At 34.3% G+C, this 19,247-nt stretch overlaps 1 protein-coding gene across 10 annotated transcripts in view; it reads right to left on the reverse strand.

Annotated features, from left to right (window-relative positions):
- Positions 1–19,247, reverse strand: part of CDH18 (cadherin 18) — a 1,123,324-nt gene that overhangs the window by 60,608 nt on the left and 1,043,469 nt on the right. For all 10 annotated transcript variants that reach the window (XM_025387876.1, XM_025387869.1, XM_025387867.1 and 7 more), the window contains one exon: positions 18,779–18,915. In XM_025387876.1, coding sequence (XP_025243661.1) covers positions 18,779–18,915 — 137 coding nt within the window. The remainder of the gene's footprint in view (positions 1–18,778; positions 18,916–19,247) is intronic.

The following is a 19,247-nucleotide window of genomic DNA, read 5'->3' on the forward strand; positions in this document are numbered from 1 at the left end:
TGCAAATAGAAAATCTAAGTAGCACTGTATTAAAATAACTAGAGAAAATAAATTCTTCAGTAAAAAGTTAATTTTTGTGAAGAATGAAAAAAAATGTGTCCCTGATTTTTTACTTAAACAGGTAATTACAGTCTACACATTTTTCCCTAGAAGATATAAGAAAGAGGAAATATTTCAAAATTTTTATTTATTTATTTATTTATTTTGCTTGTGAAACTTTGGAACCAATACTCGACACTGCCACTCAGGACACATATGAAGTGTCATCCGCCTAAACAGAATCATAGTAAACACACTCTACTGCGTTGTTCTTGATCATTCTTGATCAATTTTGTACCATGAATATTTGTTTAGCTCAACAATAAAAGACGGAAGAGGTACAGAAAAGAAGGAAATTTTTATAAAGATAAAATAAAAGTTATTCACAAGTTAGCGAATTAAAGGAAGGATGAAAAAGCATATACATAATCGCTCTGACTGCTATCAGCAGTCACCTCTCACTGTCCTACCTCTGCCTTGGTGCAGCTTTCCCCTGGAACTGGAACGTGTTCTCAGGCATTCCACACTTGGGCACAGGAAACTGAATCCTTCTACTTCAAAATAGACTCTTTCCATTATGACTCAATATTACTTTACAGCCCTAATGTACAATCACTATTCTGTAACAATGATTAAAAGCATAACATTTGGGATCAGGCTAATATCAGTTTTGTCTGTATACCTACTACCATTCTACGTCCTGTAGGAAACATCTTATCTTATTGAGCATGTGACTCATGACACTGCCTGCCCTGTCAGGGGCAACCGTAGCAGTTATGAAAACCAAAAGGTTAGAGTAAATTTAAAGTAATTTCTGGTGCAAATTCAATAACTGCTGTCTGTTACTAAAAGTAGGATGATGTATAAAAATGTGGCTGTGATTTCAGATAATTAGGGGTGAAAACTCACTATCACTTTATAGCCACTCGCAGCCTTCTTGCAGCCTTCTTGCAGCATTCTGGTCTTTTATGATATGAGATATTTCTATATTTGTGAACTGAAAATTACCCATGGGTCTCTATATATTATTTCTTGTGTCCTTGGGCTAGTATTTTATCCTTTGAATGTCAATCAATCTACCTATAAAATATAAATCTGTTCATGGGATTTACAAACATTTTGCTAAGGCTAAAACTGGATAATTCTCTAAGGTCTTAAAACACTATTTCTATTATTGTTATTATAATTTTTGATTTTATGCTTTGTTTCTAGAAAACAATTTTCATATTCTTTTGACAGCAGAGTAAATAAAATACATTGAAATCATACAAACTTAAATATAAATCATTCTCAGCACTCTTCAGGAGCAGAACTTCAAAAAGTTATTTGCTATTTATTGATGTACCTTAATTATTTAATCTGTAAGCCTATAATAAGAGTTATTTGACTTGCCAAGTTGTGTTTTTGAGAAACAATTAACGGTAACTATGTCAACTTTATAATACTGAGACTGGGAAAAAGAATGTACATTTTAATAATTTCTGAATACTAAAATAGAAACAAAGCCAAAATACATGCATGCAATTTCCAGCACAAACTATGCTATATAAAAATCATCTGTGCTTTATGCAACATTAATATAATAAGGACTCATGTCATCAGAGTGCTCCCTCTAGAGATAGCGATACAGAGAAAGTGCTATTCCAGTGCAAGTGGAAGCGGTATGCTACAATACCTAGAAGATCTTTTATAACTTGAGAAACAATAATTTTTATCCAGTGATTACTTTTGGAAAGACCGATGTGTGCATAACACTATGATGGTCTCTAGAGAACACAGGACAACAAAATATGTCATTCTTCCAGATTTCCCACTTATCAAAATTGAATGGAAAAAACAAATACTATTCTTTTCTTAAATATCATGACTTAATTGTTCAATTTACTTCTAGACCAAAGCCATTATTATTTAAATATGTGCCACTAAACAATCTAAATCATGTCTATTAGTATATGCCTACTAGAGAATTTGGTAGATTTCTAATTTGATTATTATTATTCTAAAATTAGTATTAAAAATATTTGTCAAATATATGAATAGGTTAGTGTAATATTGTAGATTATTTTCCTAAAAATATGCTTTTATTGCTTTCATTATGAAAATTCACTCAAAATGAAAAGCCTTATCTACTATTATAATAACAATTTACAGGGAATATGAACTTAAATAACCACATTTATTGCTATCTAAGTTTCATAAATGCCCATGAGAATAAAGATGGTTTATAAATTGTATTTTTGGTCTGTCTGATTGAGAGTTCTATAAAAAGATTTCCTTATAGGAAAATGTATAACTAAAATTATGCTCATTCTTTTGAATACTTTCTGTGGACTGATGCTGGAACATTTTAGCATGCTTGGTTAATGTTCTGCTTGTTAACAAATAAGTTTCCATTATTTTCTTTAATAAATATATAACAATAGGTTTTGCAAACAGGTGCTCAAATGAAAACAAATTTCCACTTAAGTGTACTTGTTTGATTTGAAATGAGAGTAGGTTTTCCATTGTAAAATCTTGCATATGAAAGTCATATTTAAGTTTTAGGTAGAAAAAGTGAGCTAAATCAATTAATACATATTATAAACTACTTTATAATATTATTACATCTACTTAAACAATAATTTATATGTAAAACTCTCACAATGCCTGGTACATGCTGGTGCCAATAATATGCCTCTTTTTCTCTTTTTTTTCTATATTATTTAAATATCAGTAAAAAAATCAAATATTGTATTCAAAATAATTTGCTATAATTTATATGAAAGATGTATATCATATATAATAAATTACTCCTCAAATATCTCTTTACGGTATCCACTTAAAAAGTTTTTAAATAAAGCATTCTGTGAATTTTATGTGATAGAAAATTTAACTAACTCTATCTGTTTAAGGTCACTTATTTCATAGGAAGGAGCATAACATATGTGTAGAAATATTTCAAAAATTACAAAGCATTTAGAAACATATCACACAAGATTTACCCCACATATTTATTCAACTTTTGTACGTTTACAATAAGTGCTCTCATTTATTACATAGTTATCATACAAATTCTAAATTGAAGTGAATTATTTAAAATGAATCTTGACTCTTTTCGATACATTATTTTGTTCCAGTTGCCTATAAATCCTCCATCAATTCCTTATATATCATTAATATTATTATCTGAGAGTCACATGAGTTAGAAGCTTTAAAATTAAAGCTGTGCCTTTGCTGTTAGGAATGAACACTTTGTTCCATTAACCAGAACTACAAAGTCAAAGTAATTTACCTCTACTTGAAAGTAATTACACTGAGATAATGTAAGAAATTTTATTGATTAAAAAGTAAATGAAAAATTGTATTCTATTCTTGTGAAAATGTCACAATTGGCCCACTCAATTATATAACAATCTACCAAATATAACATTTATTTTCCACTTTTTGTAATAATTCAGTTTGAACATGTTTTATCTATCTTAGGCTACTTGTCTATAATGCCTGTGAACTTTTCTTTCATCTTTATAGAGTATACAGGATTTATCTTGTGATGAACTGTTATGCTGTCTTTTGCACTTATAATTACAATCATATTTTTAAAGCTGCTTAGAAACTTACTAACAAAATGGATTATAAGTTTATTCTTTCTTTTTCTGGGTGTGCAATCTAATTATAATAAATTTTCCTGGCCTGACGCGGTGGCTTATGCCTGTAATCCTAACACTTTGGGAGGCCGAGGTGGGCAGATGATGAGGTCAGGAGATCGGGACCATCCTGGCTAACACGGTGAAACCCCTTCTCTACTAAACACACAAAAAAATTAGCCGGGTGTGGTGGCGGGAGCCTGTAGTCCCAGCTACTTGGGAGGCTGAGGCAGGAGAATGGCGTGAACCGGGGAGGTGGAGCTTGCAGTGAGCCATGACTTCACCACTGCACTCCAGCCTGGGCAACAGCAAGACTACGTCTCAAATAATAATAATAATAAAATAAAAATAAAAATAAAAATTTCCTTATAGATAGAATCAACATCAGAAAATGCTAATTAAAGCAAAACAGCTACTATGTAAAATAATAAAAATAATGATACATATATATTTTAAATGTTTGTATAAAAATATTGAAATGCATAATTATTCATCAAACTGTAATCTGTCAATGTAGGAGTATGGACATAACTCTGAGAACAGATTTGTTGCTGCTCGGGGTTAATGCCACCATTCTTATAAAGATAACACACACTGAGTTACTTACGAAGTTATTTATGAAGTCCAAAATTGATTGATTCTAAGTGAGGGAAGAATTTGAAGATTCTTTCAAAACACTAAGCATGGCAACACTTCTACTTCTATAAAATTACCTGAGATTTTATAATTGCCTAATTGTTCTCCTTAATTGCAACATAATTTTAGCAAATCACTTTTATCGAGTCTTGGGAAACTTTCAACTTAAAGTACGTTACACAAATTCTGAATCCATTATGTGCATATATGTCATTATTTTGTTTACTATTTAAATAAACTACATAATTACAATAAGAAGTTTGACTGGTTTGGAAATAGAACTAAAAAAAAAAAAAATCCACTTTGGTCAGGAAAAAGCAACTGATTAAACCTGGCCTGCCATCACAAAGGATAGTAAAATGGAACTAAATACATAAAATAGAAAATAGATAATGTGAAGAATGCTCTCTGGGAGAAGAGAGCTACATAAGCAGAACCCCAGGACTATCTCAGGCTTTGATAATACATTCATTATGACCAAGTGAGGGATATCCTAGGAAAAGAAGACTGGTTGGTTAACATTTAAAAATCAGTGAATATAATTCACTGCACACATTCAATACACACATAATAGAAGTTAACAAATATGACATAAGAAATAAAGAACACTTAGCAAGTTACAAATAGAAGGGACTTTCTCAACCTCAACACATCTATGACTATGATCACTCTTATCGGTGAATATTGAATGCTTTGTCCCAAGGATTAGAAATAGACAGAAATGTAGGGATATATGCTCCCAGAACTTCTCCTGAACACTATCTTTAGGGTTAGAGTTAGAGTAAATAGTAAAAGAAATAAAAGTTACATAAATTGCAACATAGAAAACAAATTTATCTTCTTTCAGAGCCAGAATGATTCTCTATGAAGAAAATACCATATAATATACAAAAAAATTAGAATTATTAAAACAATTTAGCAGTATCACAGGATACAAGTTCAGTATTTACATATATTTCTATAAAAATGAAAGTAAAGGAAGATTTTAACATCTAATTTATATAACATGAATAAACATGAAAACAAACATGTGAAATACTTGTATGCTGAATTCCACATATATTGCTAGGAGAAATGTTTAAATGACCTAGATAACTGAAAACATACTGTGTTTACTCACGGATAAAATGCTTGATATCGTTCATTGAGGTGTTCACACTCCCAAAGTGAAACTTAGATTCAATGTAATACGAATCAAAAATCCGACATTGTTGAATAATTTGATAAGCCGATTCTAAAAGTTATATGCAACAAAAACTGTTCTAAACAGTTTCAAACAATTTCAAAAAGAAAGAAGAAAAATGTGGGAGAACTCACACTGATTTTGTGCCATTATAAAACTACAGTAATCATAACACTGTAGTAATAGTATGTACATTGTCAGTGGTACCAATGACAGTCAAGAAATTGATAAATACATAAATCCTCAAGTGTTTATGGACAAACCAGCCATAATAATTGAGAAAATGATAGCATTTAGACAAATGGTGGATCCACTGTAAATTCATATTAAAGAAAATTAAACTTGACCCTTACCACTCATCATACATAAAATATGGCCCAAAGGAAGCCATAAATATAAATATAAAACCTCGAGGTTTAAATATATAAAACTAATAAAGGAAATTTTTGTTACCTTTTGTTTGGCAAAGAATTATTAGAAAAAAACCACAAAATATTAAAACCATAAAAGAAAAAAAGCCAACAAATTGTAATTTTCAAGAAAATGTTATTTGAAAAACTCATTAAATATAGCATTTATTAAGAAAATGAAAAGATAAGACACAAATAAGTGAATATATTCCAAACATGTACATCTAATTAACTCATATGTCCACATACGTTAAAATCTCAAAATCAAACAATAAAAATCTAAACAAGTTTATAAAATTTTGCAAAATCCTGAATAGGAAATCCACCAAAGAAGAAAATACAGATTGCACATGAAAATATTTTCAACATCACTTCTCTGTGGTGAAATGCAAATAAAAACAACAATAAGTTGTCACCACATACTTATTATAAAGAGGGGAAAAAATACCTTGGCAACATATGTGAAGGATGTGAAGCAACTGCTGATAGTAATGCAAAGCTGTATAGCCAGTTTGGAAAGCAATTTGGCATATTTCCATGTACTTGAACATGATATTTTGTTTAACAATCCCACACTTAGCCATTTACCCAAGACAAGTTAAAATATATGTACACACACACACACACACACAAATTGGGCTTGGCACGGTGGCTCACACCTACAATCACAGCACTTTGGGAGGCCGGTGGAGGTGGCTCAGCTGAGGTCAGGAGTTCGAGACCAGTCTGGCCAACATGGTGAAACCCCGTCTCTACTAAAAATATATATATAAATTAGCCAAGCATGGCTTCTTGAAAAGAGTAACTCATAAGCTTGACTCATTAACGCAAAAGCTTCCTGAAAAGAATGCCTCAAAGGAGCCCACAGTGTCTACTTGTCATTCTCATTACATTTGAAAAAGGTAAAACTATAAGTAGTTACCAGGACTTGGAGGTGAGGGAAAAAAAATCACTTCAAATTTAACTTTTGTGGATGAAGGTTGTGGAAAGTGACTAGATGCCTCTGCAAAATTCATTATGCTTTACACATAAAAATGGTAATTTTACTATGTAAATTGCTCCCCATGAAACTTGACTTGTTAACACGAGTGATATATTTTGAGGCATTAAATTTGTAGCCAGTGGTTTCTTTTTTCTGTCATTTTCTTAAATAGACTTCTCTTTGACAAAACTTTTCCAATGAATCATTCTAACAAATTTCTTTAAAATGAACTTTTAGTAACAACATAAACTTTATTAATGTATTGCTTCTATTGAAATAATAAATACTATAAATTATTGAGAATATTCCTCATTTATGCTTGTCACTGGGTTGTTGACATCAAGGTGATCTGAAGCAATAGTTAAGAAATAAAAAAAAAGAGGGAAAAAAAAGATAATCAAAGAACCTTCAGTCAAAGAGACTGGTGTTTCCTGATTAAGTATTATAACATTTGCAATTTACTTTCAAATAGTTCCAATAAGACAAAATCACAAAATGTAAAAGGCAGCAGCAATAAGTTATTGTTGTACTATTCTTTTTCTACTTGAATATTTTCATCATAAAAATTGTAAAAAAAAAAACCCAAAAACTGGTTTATTTAATAAAATAGCACAAACCAAAAAAAAAAAGAAGTGCCTTATACATAATATCTGATGATTAACATTTTTATATTTTCATTTCCTCTATCCAGAACTAAGGTAAAAACAGAAGACATTCCTTATCTTTAACTTTCGACAACATAATCATATATGTGTGAGTGCCTGGGTTTGTATCTTGGTTCATTCATTATGAGTGTCATATTTTCATTTATTTGGGAGTATTTGATTTGACTTAGTAGTATGTAGTGTCACTTATGATTTAAAAGGCACATTATGACAGGTGGGTGAATAACAAGAAGGCTAAGTTTAGGACCCAATCACAAAGGAAGCTAAGGTTAGGATCCAAAGAAAGCTATTAAAATACCCCAGGTAAGGGGTGAAAGTTGTTTGAAGTGGAGTAGAAATGAGACAAACGATAAGAAATTGTTGACTTATAAATAGTTTTTAAAGGTATAGCTGACAAAAGTTTCTAGTGGATTGGATGTGGAACATGAGAGAGAAGAGAAAAATGACTGCATGCTTTATATAAGCAAGCTAAAGACTACTGTCATCATTCCAAAGATAGATAAGACATCTGAAGAAGATTGAGGGAGAAATCGGATTTTACAGATATTTACTTGCAGCGTGTCAAGTTTGAGACCTTCAGGAGCAGATATTAAAGTGGCTAATATGGAATGCAGGGGAAAATAACATTGCAGCTGCAGATTAAAATTTGAGAGTTATGAAATCTACGAGGCTGAATGAAATCATCATCGCAACAACTCAAGATACATTTGAAGTCTAAAACTTGGGGTCCCACAACTCAATAAGTAGAGAAGTGAGGAGGGACTAAACAGCATGCACAAAGAAGAGCCAAAGAAGGATGGAGTTAATCAAAAGGATATTATGTCCTTAAGCCAAAGAAAGAGTCTTTTTCTTGAAAGAGTTGTTAATCGTATCAAATATTGATGCTTCGTTGAGTAGAGGAATGAGAATTAGGCTTTGGATTCTGCGACATGGAGGTTGAAAATGATTGTGCTGAAGTATCGAAGTCAAGAGTCTTGTTAGAATGGATTTAAAACAGCATGGAAGAAAAGAGTACAAACTGTAAACAGAGTAAATTATTTCAAGGAGTTTTTCAGTCAAAAGAATGAGATAACAGTTGTACTTGGAGGAGAATATTAGATCAAGAGATGTTTTCAGCTTTTGTTGTTTTGTTTGCTTTGCATGAATTAATTTTATTTTCAGATAGAAAATAAAGCTTGTTTTTGAGGACAGGGGAATCATGCTTTAGACAGTGAAAAATGAGAATTCAGGAAAGAAGATGAAATAGAAAGAGCATTGTCTCACAGCAAACAAGAAAGAACAGTATAAGGTCATGAGAAGGAGTGGCCAGAGACTTGGCATGAACAGTGCATTTCAGGAACCTGAAGAAAGCCATATTTACAGATATCAACATCTACTAGCTAGGTTGATAGATAGGATGGCAGAGGAATATGAAAACCCTTTTCTGATTGTTCTTATTTTATAAGTTTTTGGAGAAGCAATGTTATCTTATACAATACACATAAGGAAATTGGAAGAGGTATTAGAAATTCAACAAAAAGAAACCTATAAAATAAATATCTAGCAATGCTATATAAAATTATTTGAGTGGTTTGGTTTCTTTTGAATAAAGAAACTTGTTCTAATTGTCTTACAATGTGACACTAACACTGGGATATTGCAATTAACAAATCGTCAATTGTATTCGCACATTAAGTAAATGTGGTGGATATTGTGATTGTCTCATGAAATTGCTCCTTATTATGTAGAATCTAAAAAGGTTTGAAAGGAGTTAACCATGAGTAATAATAAAAATATGGGCCTGATGGTCCTGAGTCAGTGTCCACATGCCTTTCATTTTGCCACAATAATTTATCCATGTATGGACAAATTTCATGTATTAAATACATTTGTTAAGGCAGTGAAAGGAGATTAATACAAAAAACAAAAAACCAAAACACAAAAATCCAAAAGCAGTAACATTTTTAATGGCTACGTAAAATGACAATTTATCTCCCCAGGTTGTGAATGAGAATGCATGAACCCAACTTTGGCATCACTCATCTTATTACCATGTTACAAGTTAACATACAGTTTGTTACTTCTTACTATAATATAGCAACATGAAGGATAAAGGAGATGTTAAAAAAAATTCAGAAAATGAAAAATCAGGGAGAATTGGAGACAGAGAACTGATAAAAGCAAACTCAGAGCTTAATCTACCTACGAACTTTACAGATACATGAGCCAATAAATCTCTTTTAAATTTGAGAACAAATTGAATTATTTTTTCCTTGTGTGCTTTTTTACATATAAGTGAAAACATTCGAACAAATTCTGGCAGCCACCTCCAAGGCAACACCAATTATTCCAGCCTGTATTCATATCCTTGTATAATGACTTTCCATATCTAATAAGGCTTTCCATATTTAATATTATTAAATACAATATTGCAGAAGTAACAATGTGCAATTTCTGAGGCTAGGTCATAAAGAAGATGGTTACCTTCAGGTCACTCGTTCTCGGGTAACTCACTCTGAGTTGGCCAGCTGCCATGGCAATCAAGACACTCACCAGTCCTATGGAGGAGTCCGTGACATGAAAAACCGAGTTCGTTGCCAAAAACCAGCACCAACTTGCTAGCTATGTAAGTGAGACATGTTGGAAGTGTCTCCCACAGGTCCAGTCACATTTTGAAATAATTACAGCGCTAATCAAAATCTGGGTGACAACCTCTGAACCTGAATCACCCATGTAAGCTGTTCCCTTATTACTGACCCAAAGAAACTGTGTAACACACTATAGTTTATTAATGTTTTATGTTACTACATTATGAAGCAATCTGTTACATGGCAATGGATTGATACCTATATGTATACACAACATTTCTAAAAAGCATTTTGTTTGATTACTTTTGATTATTGGTTAAGGCAATACCGACTTCTTTCTGTGCTATTCCCTTTGTGTGCTAAGAAAAAGTGCCAATTAGGATCTCTTTGTGTGCTAAGGGAAATTGCTAATACAATCACATTTGTGGAAGACAAATTGCATACATCAAAATAAGCACATTGACAATAACAAAATAATGTTTATAAACTACAGGGACTTAAAAGTACTCACTCTGAGGTAATGGGTTTTTATATTGTTAGATGCAGCTGCTAACCAAAAATAATTTCATATTAAGGGCAGCAAGGAATACAATCAGAAACACTACATTTCATTTCTATCATCTGACATTAACAGTTGGATTCCATTTGAAATTTGTGGATTCTAGTCTTTCAATATGTTTGCATGAGAGTTGAGAAAAAAATAACTAAAAAGAGTCAATGAATAAAGAAAACACAAACATTGGTTTGTGGACTGTTATGTATGTAATCTTCATAAAGAAAAAGTGAAAAAGACAGCTGAAGCAATGCATACAATATGCACTTTTTGTTGTTTCACTTGTAAATTCCGGAAATAGCAGAAGCTTTCAGACACATTGAAAGTTTTAATAAAGTATAATCTCCCAAACTTTGGCTCTTTTGGAAGTTTATCTGTTATACAAGCAATGAATGCTTAGAGTTTCCTTTTGGTGAATTGATCAGGTCAAAGAAATTTTTACATTTAGTGCATAGAACAAGGTTAAACAGGATATTTGCATTAAATGAAGAATAAACTGTGTAGTGAATCATGAAGTTGTTAAGCTGGTATGATGGGTAGAGAAATTAGGAGCAAAATATATTTATGTATTTAACACAATTTACTAACCACGTTCTGTATACCAAGACATTCACTAAGTATTTGACAATACTATGATGAACAAAGATAAGTTAGACCAGATTTCTAAACTTGACATGGTTACAAGCCCATAGAGGTGAAAAAAATACTATAATGAAATGTGGTAAGTGCTATACTTAATGCATGCACAACGTTTACCTGTGGAAGAAAAGAAACTGTATATTTGTCTAGGTTGTTGCAAACAAATTTTACAGATGTGACATTTTAAACAGTTCTTATAAGTAAGTAACTTTGTAAAGCAGAGCAAAATGAAAACAGGTCACTGAGAGATGAAAGGATTATGAAATTATTGAAAAACCCTGGCCTGTGTGGGGACTATGACTAAAAACACAATACACATTTTTCAGAGGATTAAGCTGAAAACAGAGAGGGCTGAGTCTTGTCAAGGAAATCCATCCACGTGGAGTTTATTTCTTAGACCATCAAGAAACGTTTATGTGTCTCTGCGCATGTGTTTGTCATAGGATTGGAACTAAATGGAGCTACGATTTAAATCGAATTGTGGTTAGAAACAATGTTTCTTAACCTTAACCTTAACTTTACATTAGATTCATATAGGGCGATGGTCCTTACACTTTAGCATGAATGAGAAACACATGGAAGGCCTGACAGAACCAGGGTTTCTGGGCCTCAACCACAGAGTGTCGGATTCACTAGATTTGGGCCGAGGCCTGAGGATCTGCATTATTAGTTCCCATGGAACACACTTTGAGAGCTACCAGTTTGGAATGTAAGATGCTGAGGATCTTCTTCAGGAAAAATGAATCTCAGAATCTCAGATAAGCAGTGGGTATAGCACTCGAGGGGATTCAAAAACATAATGTGTAGTTAGGTTTGAGATCCAGATATTGCGAAATATCACTCAGATAACGGTGTGAATGATGCAGTATACGGTACCGTGATGGTTAATTTTATGTGTCAACTTACCTGAGCCATGCAGTGCTCAGATTTATATAGTCACACATTATTCTAGGTGTTTTGGAATGAGATTAGCATTAGCATTGGGAGACTGAGTAAAGCAGACGGTCTTTCATATTGTTGGTGGGCCTCATTCAATCAGTTGAAGGCCTGACTAGAACCAAAGTACTTCCCCCCAATGACAGAGAATTCTCCTGCTTCACAGCTTTGCATGAGCTTTTCCTGGCTCTATAGCAGTCTGCCTGCCTTCAGACTCAAAGTGGGATAGAGTGCAGATTTGGGATTTGTCAGCTTCCATAATCACGTGAGCCAAATTTTTATAATAAATCTTTCTGTTCCCCCTCTCTCTTTCTCTCTCTCCTTCTCTATCAGTCTATTTCCATATCTCAATATATGTACATATATATGTGTCTGTGTGTGTGCACACACACATTACACACACACACACACACATATCCTCCCTATCACTCTGTTTCTCTGGAGAATCCTAATACACAAATTCAGACATATTTGGAATCAGAAGAGAATATGCAGGGAAGAGAACCTTTACTCATCCCTCAACTCAAGACTGAATCCATGCATTATCCTCTCTATGAAACCTTCACTGATCCCCTTAGAGTGATTAAACTACCGTTTTGTAGCCCCTAAAAAATCTCTCTTATCCCTAAAAATCCTGTTTCCGCAATAATTTTCCAAAATGCAATTATCTACTTACCTTGTCTTATGAATTACACTCAAACGCCTCAAAGGCAAAATAATATTCTCAATATCCCTAGTGTCTAAAATACCACACTGCCTAGCAAGTATCATTTATTAATATATTCTGCATGAGTTAATTGAAAGATATTTTAGGATAAAGATGATAAAGTACCCAACACCAAAATACTGGAATGGGAGCTAATCACAATATGAATTTCAAAAATAAATAACAAAATAAACCTTAGTGAGTTAAAATAATCTGACCAATGATTGGGCTCAGCAAACATCAGCTTCCCTAAAGGGTCATATTAGAATAAGTACAGATTTAGGAACTGGAATATTTATATTGGTATCTTGTATGACCCTGAAACAAGGCCTGCTCACAAGAAGGAAGAAGCACTGTTTTTCCCTTGCCCTCATTCCTTCCTAGATACAGCTGCAATGCCTCACCTGCCCAGAGGAGGCACCTTTCTCTTGTTGACATAAACCCCTCGGTAGGCTAAAAAAAATACTCACAAACATTCACTACTGAATGTCACTTCACAAAACAACTGGCTCTTCAGAACCTGTACATTAAGAAGATTTTTAAAAATACAACTTGAAAAAGTATCAGCTACCCTTCCAAAACAGAATATATCAGAAAATACTTGGGTAACGTGGCTGATGTTGAGGTTAAGGTTGACAAACAATTGTACCTGGCAATGTTCCTGATGACATTAACAAGCAATTATGCCAAGTAATCAGTGCATGCATTTCATTTCTAAATACAGTCTCCCAACATGGCTATAAAATCTTTACTAGTGCTCTTTCTTTCTATACACCTATTTATGATTAGAATTAAATTATATTTTAGTAATGCTCATTGAGGTGTTCTCCAAGGTTGTTTTATTACCATCTAAAAACTCAGAAAATTACAATTTTGTACTACTTTACTTAGTAGATATAGATCAACTCAAACCCCATATAAAGTATTGCACATAATAAAAATACACCTATATTTTGCCAAGTAAATATATAATCAGGACGTTACTTAGTAAAAACAGGCATTTATTTTGGTGATGATTGCAAATAACATAATTTTTATGAATGCATGAACTCATATATATTCATAAATTACATTCTACTTAATGCAAATATTATTTGGAGTGAGGTAGTGAATAAAAATTAATCTAAAGCATGGCTTCTGATTGAAATGCTTCGGGAGTTGATTCTCTTTTCTGAAGAAGTAGCTCAACACCCTTCTATTAGTCTGTTCTCACACTGCTAATAAAGACACATCTGAAGCTGGGGAGGCCTCACAGTCATGGCGGAAGGCAAATGAGAAGCAAAGTCACATCTTACGTGGCAGCAGGCAAGAGGAAGTGTGTGCAGAACACCCTTTTATAAAACTATCAGATTTCATGAGACTTATTCACTATGATGAGAACAGCATGGAAAAGACGAGCTCCATGATACAATTACCTGCCACCTGCTCCCTTCCACAACACGTGGAAATTACAGCAGCTATAATTAAAGATGAGATTTGTGTGGGGACACAGCCAAAGCATATTATTCCACTCCTGGTCCCTCCCACAACTCATGTCATCACATTTCATAGCCAATCATGTCTTCCCAACGATCCTCCAAAGTCTTAACTTATTTCAGCATTAACTCAAAAGTTCACAGTCCAAAGTCTCATCTGAGACAAGGCAAGTCCCTTCTGCTTATAAGCCTGGAAAATCAAAAGCAAATTAGTGACTTCCTAGACACAATGGGGATCCAGGCATTAAGTAAGTAAATATAGCCATTCCAAATGGGAAAAATTGGCCAAAACGAAGGGGCTACAGGCCCCATGTAAGTCTGAAATCCAGCGGGGCAGTCAAGTCTTAAAGTTCCAAAATTATCTCCTTTGACTCCATGTCTCACATCCAGATCATGTTGATGCAAAAGGTGGGCTCCCATGGGCTTGGGCAGGTCCACCCCTGTGGCTTTGCAGGGTACAAGACCCCTCCCAGCTGTTTTAAGGGCTGGCGTTGAGTGTCTGTGGCTTTTTAAGGTACGCAGTGTAACCCGTCAGAGGATTTACCATTCTGGGGTTTGGAGGATGTTGGCCATCTTCTCATAGCTCCACTAGGCAGTGCCCCAGTGGAAACTCTGTGTGGGGGCTTGCACCCTACATTTCCCTTCTGTACTGCCTTGGCAGAGGTTCTCCATGAGGACCCACCCCAGCAGCAAACTTCTGTCTGGATGTCTAATGGTTTCCATATATTCTCTGAAATCTAGGAGGAGGTTCCCAAACTTCAGTTCTTGATTTCTATGTACCCTCAGGCTCAACACCATGTGCAAGATGCCAAGGCTTAGGGCTTGCACCCTATGAAGTCACTGCCCAAGCTATACCTTGGTCCTTTTTGTGCCACAGCTGGTGCGACTGGGATGCAGGGCACCAAGTACCTAGGCTACACACAGCAGGGGACCCTGACTCAGCCCGTGCAAGTCTCTGGGTCTGTGATGGGAGGGTCAGCTGTGAAGATCTCTGACATGCCTTGGAGACATTTTCCCCATTGTCTAGGTTTTTAACATTTGGCTCCTTGTTACTTATGCAAATTTCTGCAGCAGGCTTGAATTTCTCCCAAGTAAATGGGTTTTTCTTTTCTATCTCATCATCAAGCTGTAAATTTTCCAAACTTTTATGCTCTGCTTCCTCTTGAACTCTTTGTCGCTTAGAGATTTCTTCCACCAGATACCTCAAATCATCTCTGTCCAGTTCAAAGTTCCACAGATCTCTAGGGCAGAGGCAAAAAGCTGCTAGTCTCTGTTAAAGCACATTAAGAGTCACCTTTGCTCCAATTCCCAAAAAGTTCCTTATCTCCATCTGAGATCACAACAGCCTGAACTTTATTGTTTATATCACTATAAGCATTTTGGTCAAAGCCATTCAACAAGTTTTTAGGAAGTTCCAAACTTTCCTACATCTTCCTGTCTTCCGAGCACTCTCAGTATCTAGGAAGTTCCAAACTTTCCCACTTTTTTTTTATCTTCTTCTGAGCCCTCCAAACTGTTTCAACCTCTGACTGTTACCTGATTCCAAAGTCACTTCCACATTTTCAAGTATCTTTACAGCACTACCCCAATCTATTGGTATCAATTTACTGTATTAGTCTGTTTTCACAGTACTGATAAAGACATACCTGAGAATGGGTAATTTACAAAGGAAAAAGGTTTAATGCACTTAGTTTCACATGGCTGGGAAGGCCTCACAATCATGAAAGAAGGCAAAGGAGAAGCAAAGTCACATATTACATGGTGGCAGGCAAGAGACAGAGTGTGCAGGGGAACTCCCCTTCATAATGCCATCAGATCTCCTGAGATTTATTCACTATCATGAGAACAGCATGGGAAAGACGGGCCCCCATGATTCAATTACCTCCCACTGGGTCCCTCCGATGACATGTGGGAATTGTGTGAGCTACATCTCAAGATGAGATATGGGTGAGGACACAATCAAACCATTTCAGCCCTCATAATTTTTTTCTTGGATATATTTTTCCATTCATCCCTTTATTTCTTAACTAATTTTTAATGAGTCCTTATTATTTAATCACCATTTAATTTGTTCTTATGTTACTAAGGATCCACGATTGCTAACATCTGGCTATTTTGAAGACGAAAATAACCAGAAGTGATTGCAATTGAACTCACTCATGGATTCTTTAGAGCACCCCTTTAAAATGAATTAGTGAAAAGTTACTTTTACAGAGATATTATGTTGAAAAACCAATCCAAATGAAAGTCACTTGAGCTAATTTTGTAGACACCAAAATCCAAGTAGAATAAAAAACACTGAAATAGCCTCATGATTGCTATATAATTAAGGGCAATAGAAGCATGCATAAACTACAGTGCAATACCACCTCACACCACTAGAATGGCTATAATAAAAAGACAGATAGGAATATATGTTGGTGGATATGAAGAAATTGGAATATTGCTGTCGGAAATGTAAAACAGTGCATCCACTCTGGAAGACAATCTGCCAGTTCATCAAATGGCTACACATAGAATTACCGCATGAGTTACCCACAATTTCACTCCTAGGCATATACTCAAGAGAAATGGAAACATTTCCACTACTTTCACACCAATGCCTGCAGCAATATTATTCATATTAGGAAAAAAAATGGAAACCAGATGAATGTTTGTCAAGTAAAGAATGGATAAATATGTGATACATCAATACAATAGAACAATTTTGGCAATAAAAAATTAAGTACTGATGACACATACTATAATATGGATAAACATTTAACACACCATGCTCAATGACATGAACCTGTCACAAAGGACTACCTATTACATGATTCTTTTATATAACAAAGCAATAGCAGGCAAATTTATACAGACAGAAAGTAAATTAATGACTTCCTGAATTAAAGTGAGAGAGTGTGGGGGATTATGACTAAGTAATGCAGAATTATTTTTTGGAGTAATAAAAATGTTTTGAAATTGGTTGTGGTACTGGATGTACAACTCCATGAATACTCTAGAAACCATTGAGCTATACACTTTAAAAGGGTACATTTTATGCTATATGAATGATATATCAATGAAGCTGTTACAATTTTTAATGTTTTAGATCCTCTGAAAGAAAAACAGAACGTGATTTTACTTTACATGGCACTATTTTCAAATGTGAAGTGTTCTTAATCTCTAATATATTAATGGTTTTTCATGAACACATCAAAACATTTCCTACATATATATATAAACTCTTCATCACTTTTAAAGTGAGGATAATTGGTACCTTTGGTCTACTTATGAATATGTTTAAAAACTTTATTGTTATGAAGATGGATGCATTTTCTTAGAATTATATTCTAATTTCATTTAACACAGTCATATCTACCTTTATGATCCCAGCAGTATTATGGATACGTATTTTTGTATGTTGTTTCCTGAGCTTAGGCGTTTATCACAATGGAATATTCTGGGTGGAGGTAGAACAAGAGTTACCCTCAGCTTTAGATCATGTACTTGAAGAGAGCCTAGATCTGGCTGTTGAAATTCCAAGAATTATTCTTTTACTGTAAGTTCTATAAGTGTTTTTGAAACTTGAGCAGAGGTGTTACATTGACAAAAAAATCAATGTGCAATTATATATTTTTATTTCTTTCTTTTTCCCTAAACTACCACACATATGAGGTACCCTTCTTCCAAAGACTTGATAGGTTAAGTATGGCAAAAGCAAATGAAAAAGCAAGTCTCCCAATCAGAAGGAGAACCAAATGCCCTTGACTCAAGGATGAGGCATAAGAGTTCTGTGACGCCGGCCGGGCGCGGTGGCTCAAGCCTGTAATCCCAGCACTTTGGGAGGCCGAGACGGGCGGATCACGAGGTCAGGAGATCGAGACCATGCTGGCTAACACGGTGAAACCCCGTCTCTACTAAAAAATACAAAAAATTAGCCGGGCGAAGTGGCGGGCGCCTGTGGTCCCAGCTACTCGGGAGGCTGAGGCGGGAGAATGGCGTGAACCCGGGAGGCGGAGCTTGCAGTGAGCTGAGATCCGGCCACTGCACTCCTGCCTGGGCGACAGAGCGAGACTCCGTCTCCAAAAAAAAAAAAAAAAAAAAAAAAGAGTTCTGTGACGCCAATTTTCCATCACCGTGTCAGAATTACAGTAAGGAGGAATGTATGTACAAGACTTATTCATGCTATCTGATAAGGATAAATTATATCTAATACACTCCGCTTACTCTCTGATAATAAATTATATCTAATACATTCCGCTTACTCTCTTAGATCCTGGTATCAAACATAAAGATTATGAGAGCCCTGCTCTTAACGAAATTTCAGTATAAGTCTTCTTGTACAAGTGACATCTTTTACTATGATATATGAAGGAGTTTACCATTTTCTGAAGCAGTGACTGTGATGTTGTACCATGGAGTTTCTTCTCTGTCAAGAACCTTTGTAGTCTTAATGGTTCCAGTATTGGCATCGATGTTGAAAAATCTGTCATCTTCAGCATTGTAGTTGATGAAGTATCTAGAGAAAAAAAAGAGAATTTTTTACTTGATGTTATAATGAAGAAAATACAACTGAACCAAGAGAAGTATTATATTTAAATACATTCAAATATTCAAATATTCTATATTTGATTACATGGCAGTTTTATATTTTTATAGAACTTATATCAATTATTCTTATCTGTCAGTCTTTAATTCTAAGTTCAATTACTAATTCAAAGAATAATTTTATTAGGTCTTACCAAGTTTCATGAATAAAAGTAGATAGTAGAAACATAGGGATTAATAATGGAGAGACCAAAAGAACTCACCTCTTAGAAACTTATAATATGTTGCTATTATCCAAAAAAT

This window comes from Theropithecus gelada, chromosome 6, assembly GCF_003255815.1.
Source record: "Theropithecus gelada isolate Dixy chromosome 6, Tgel_1.0, whole genome shotgun sequence".
Taxonomy (NCBI): Eukaryota; Metazoa; Chordata; class Mammalia; order Primates; family Cercopithecidae; genus Theropithecus; species Theropithecus gelada.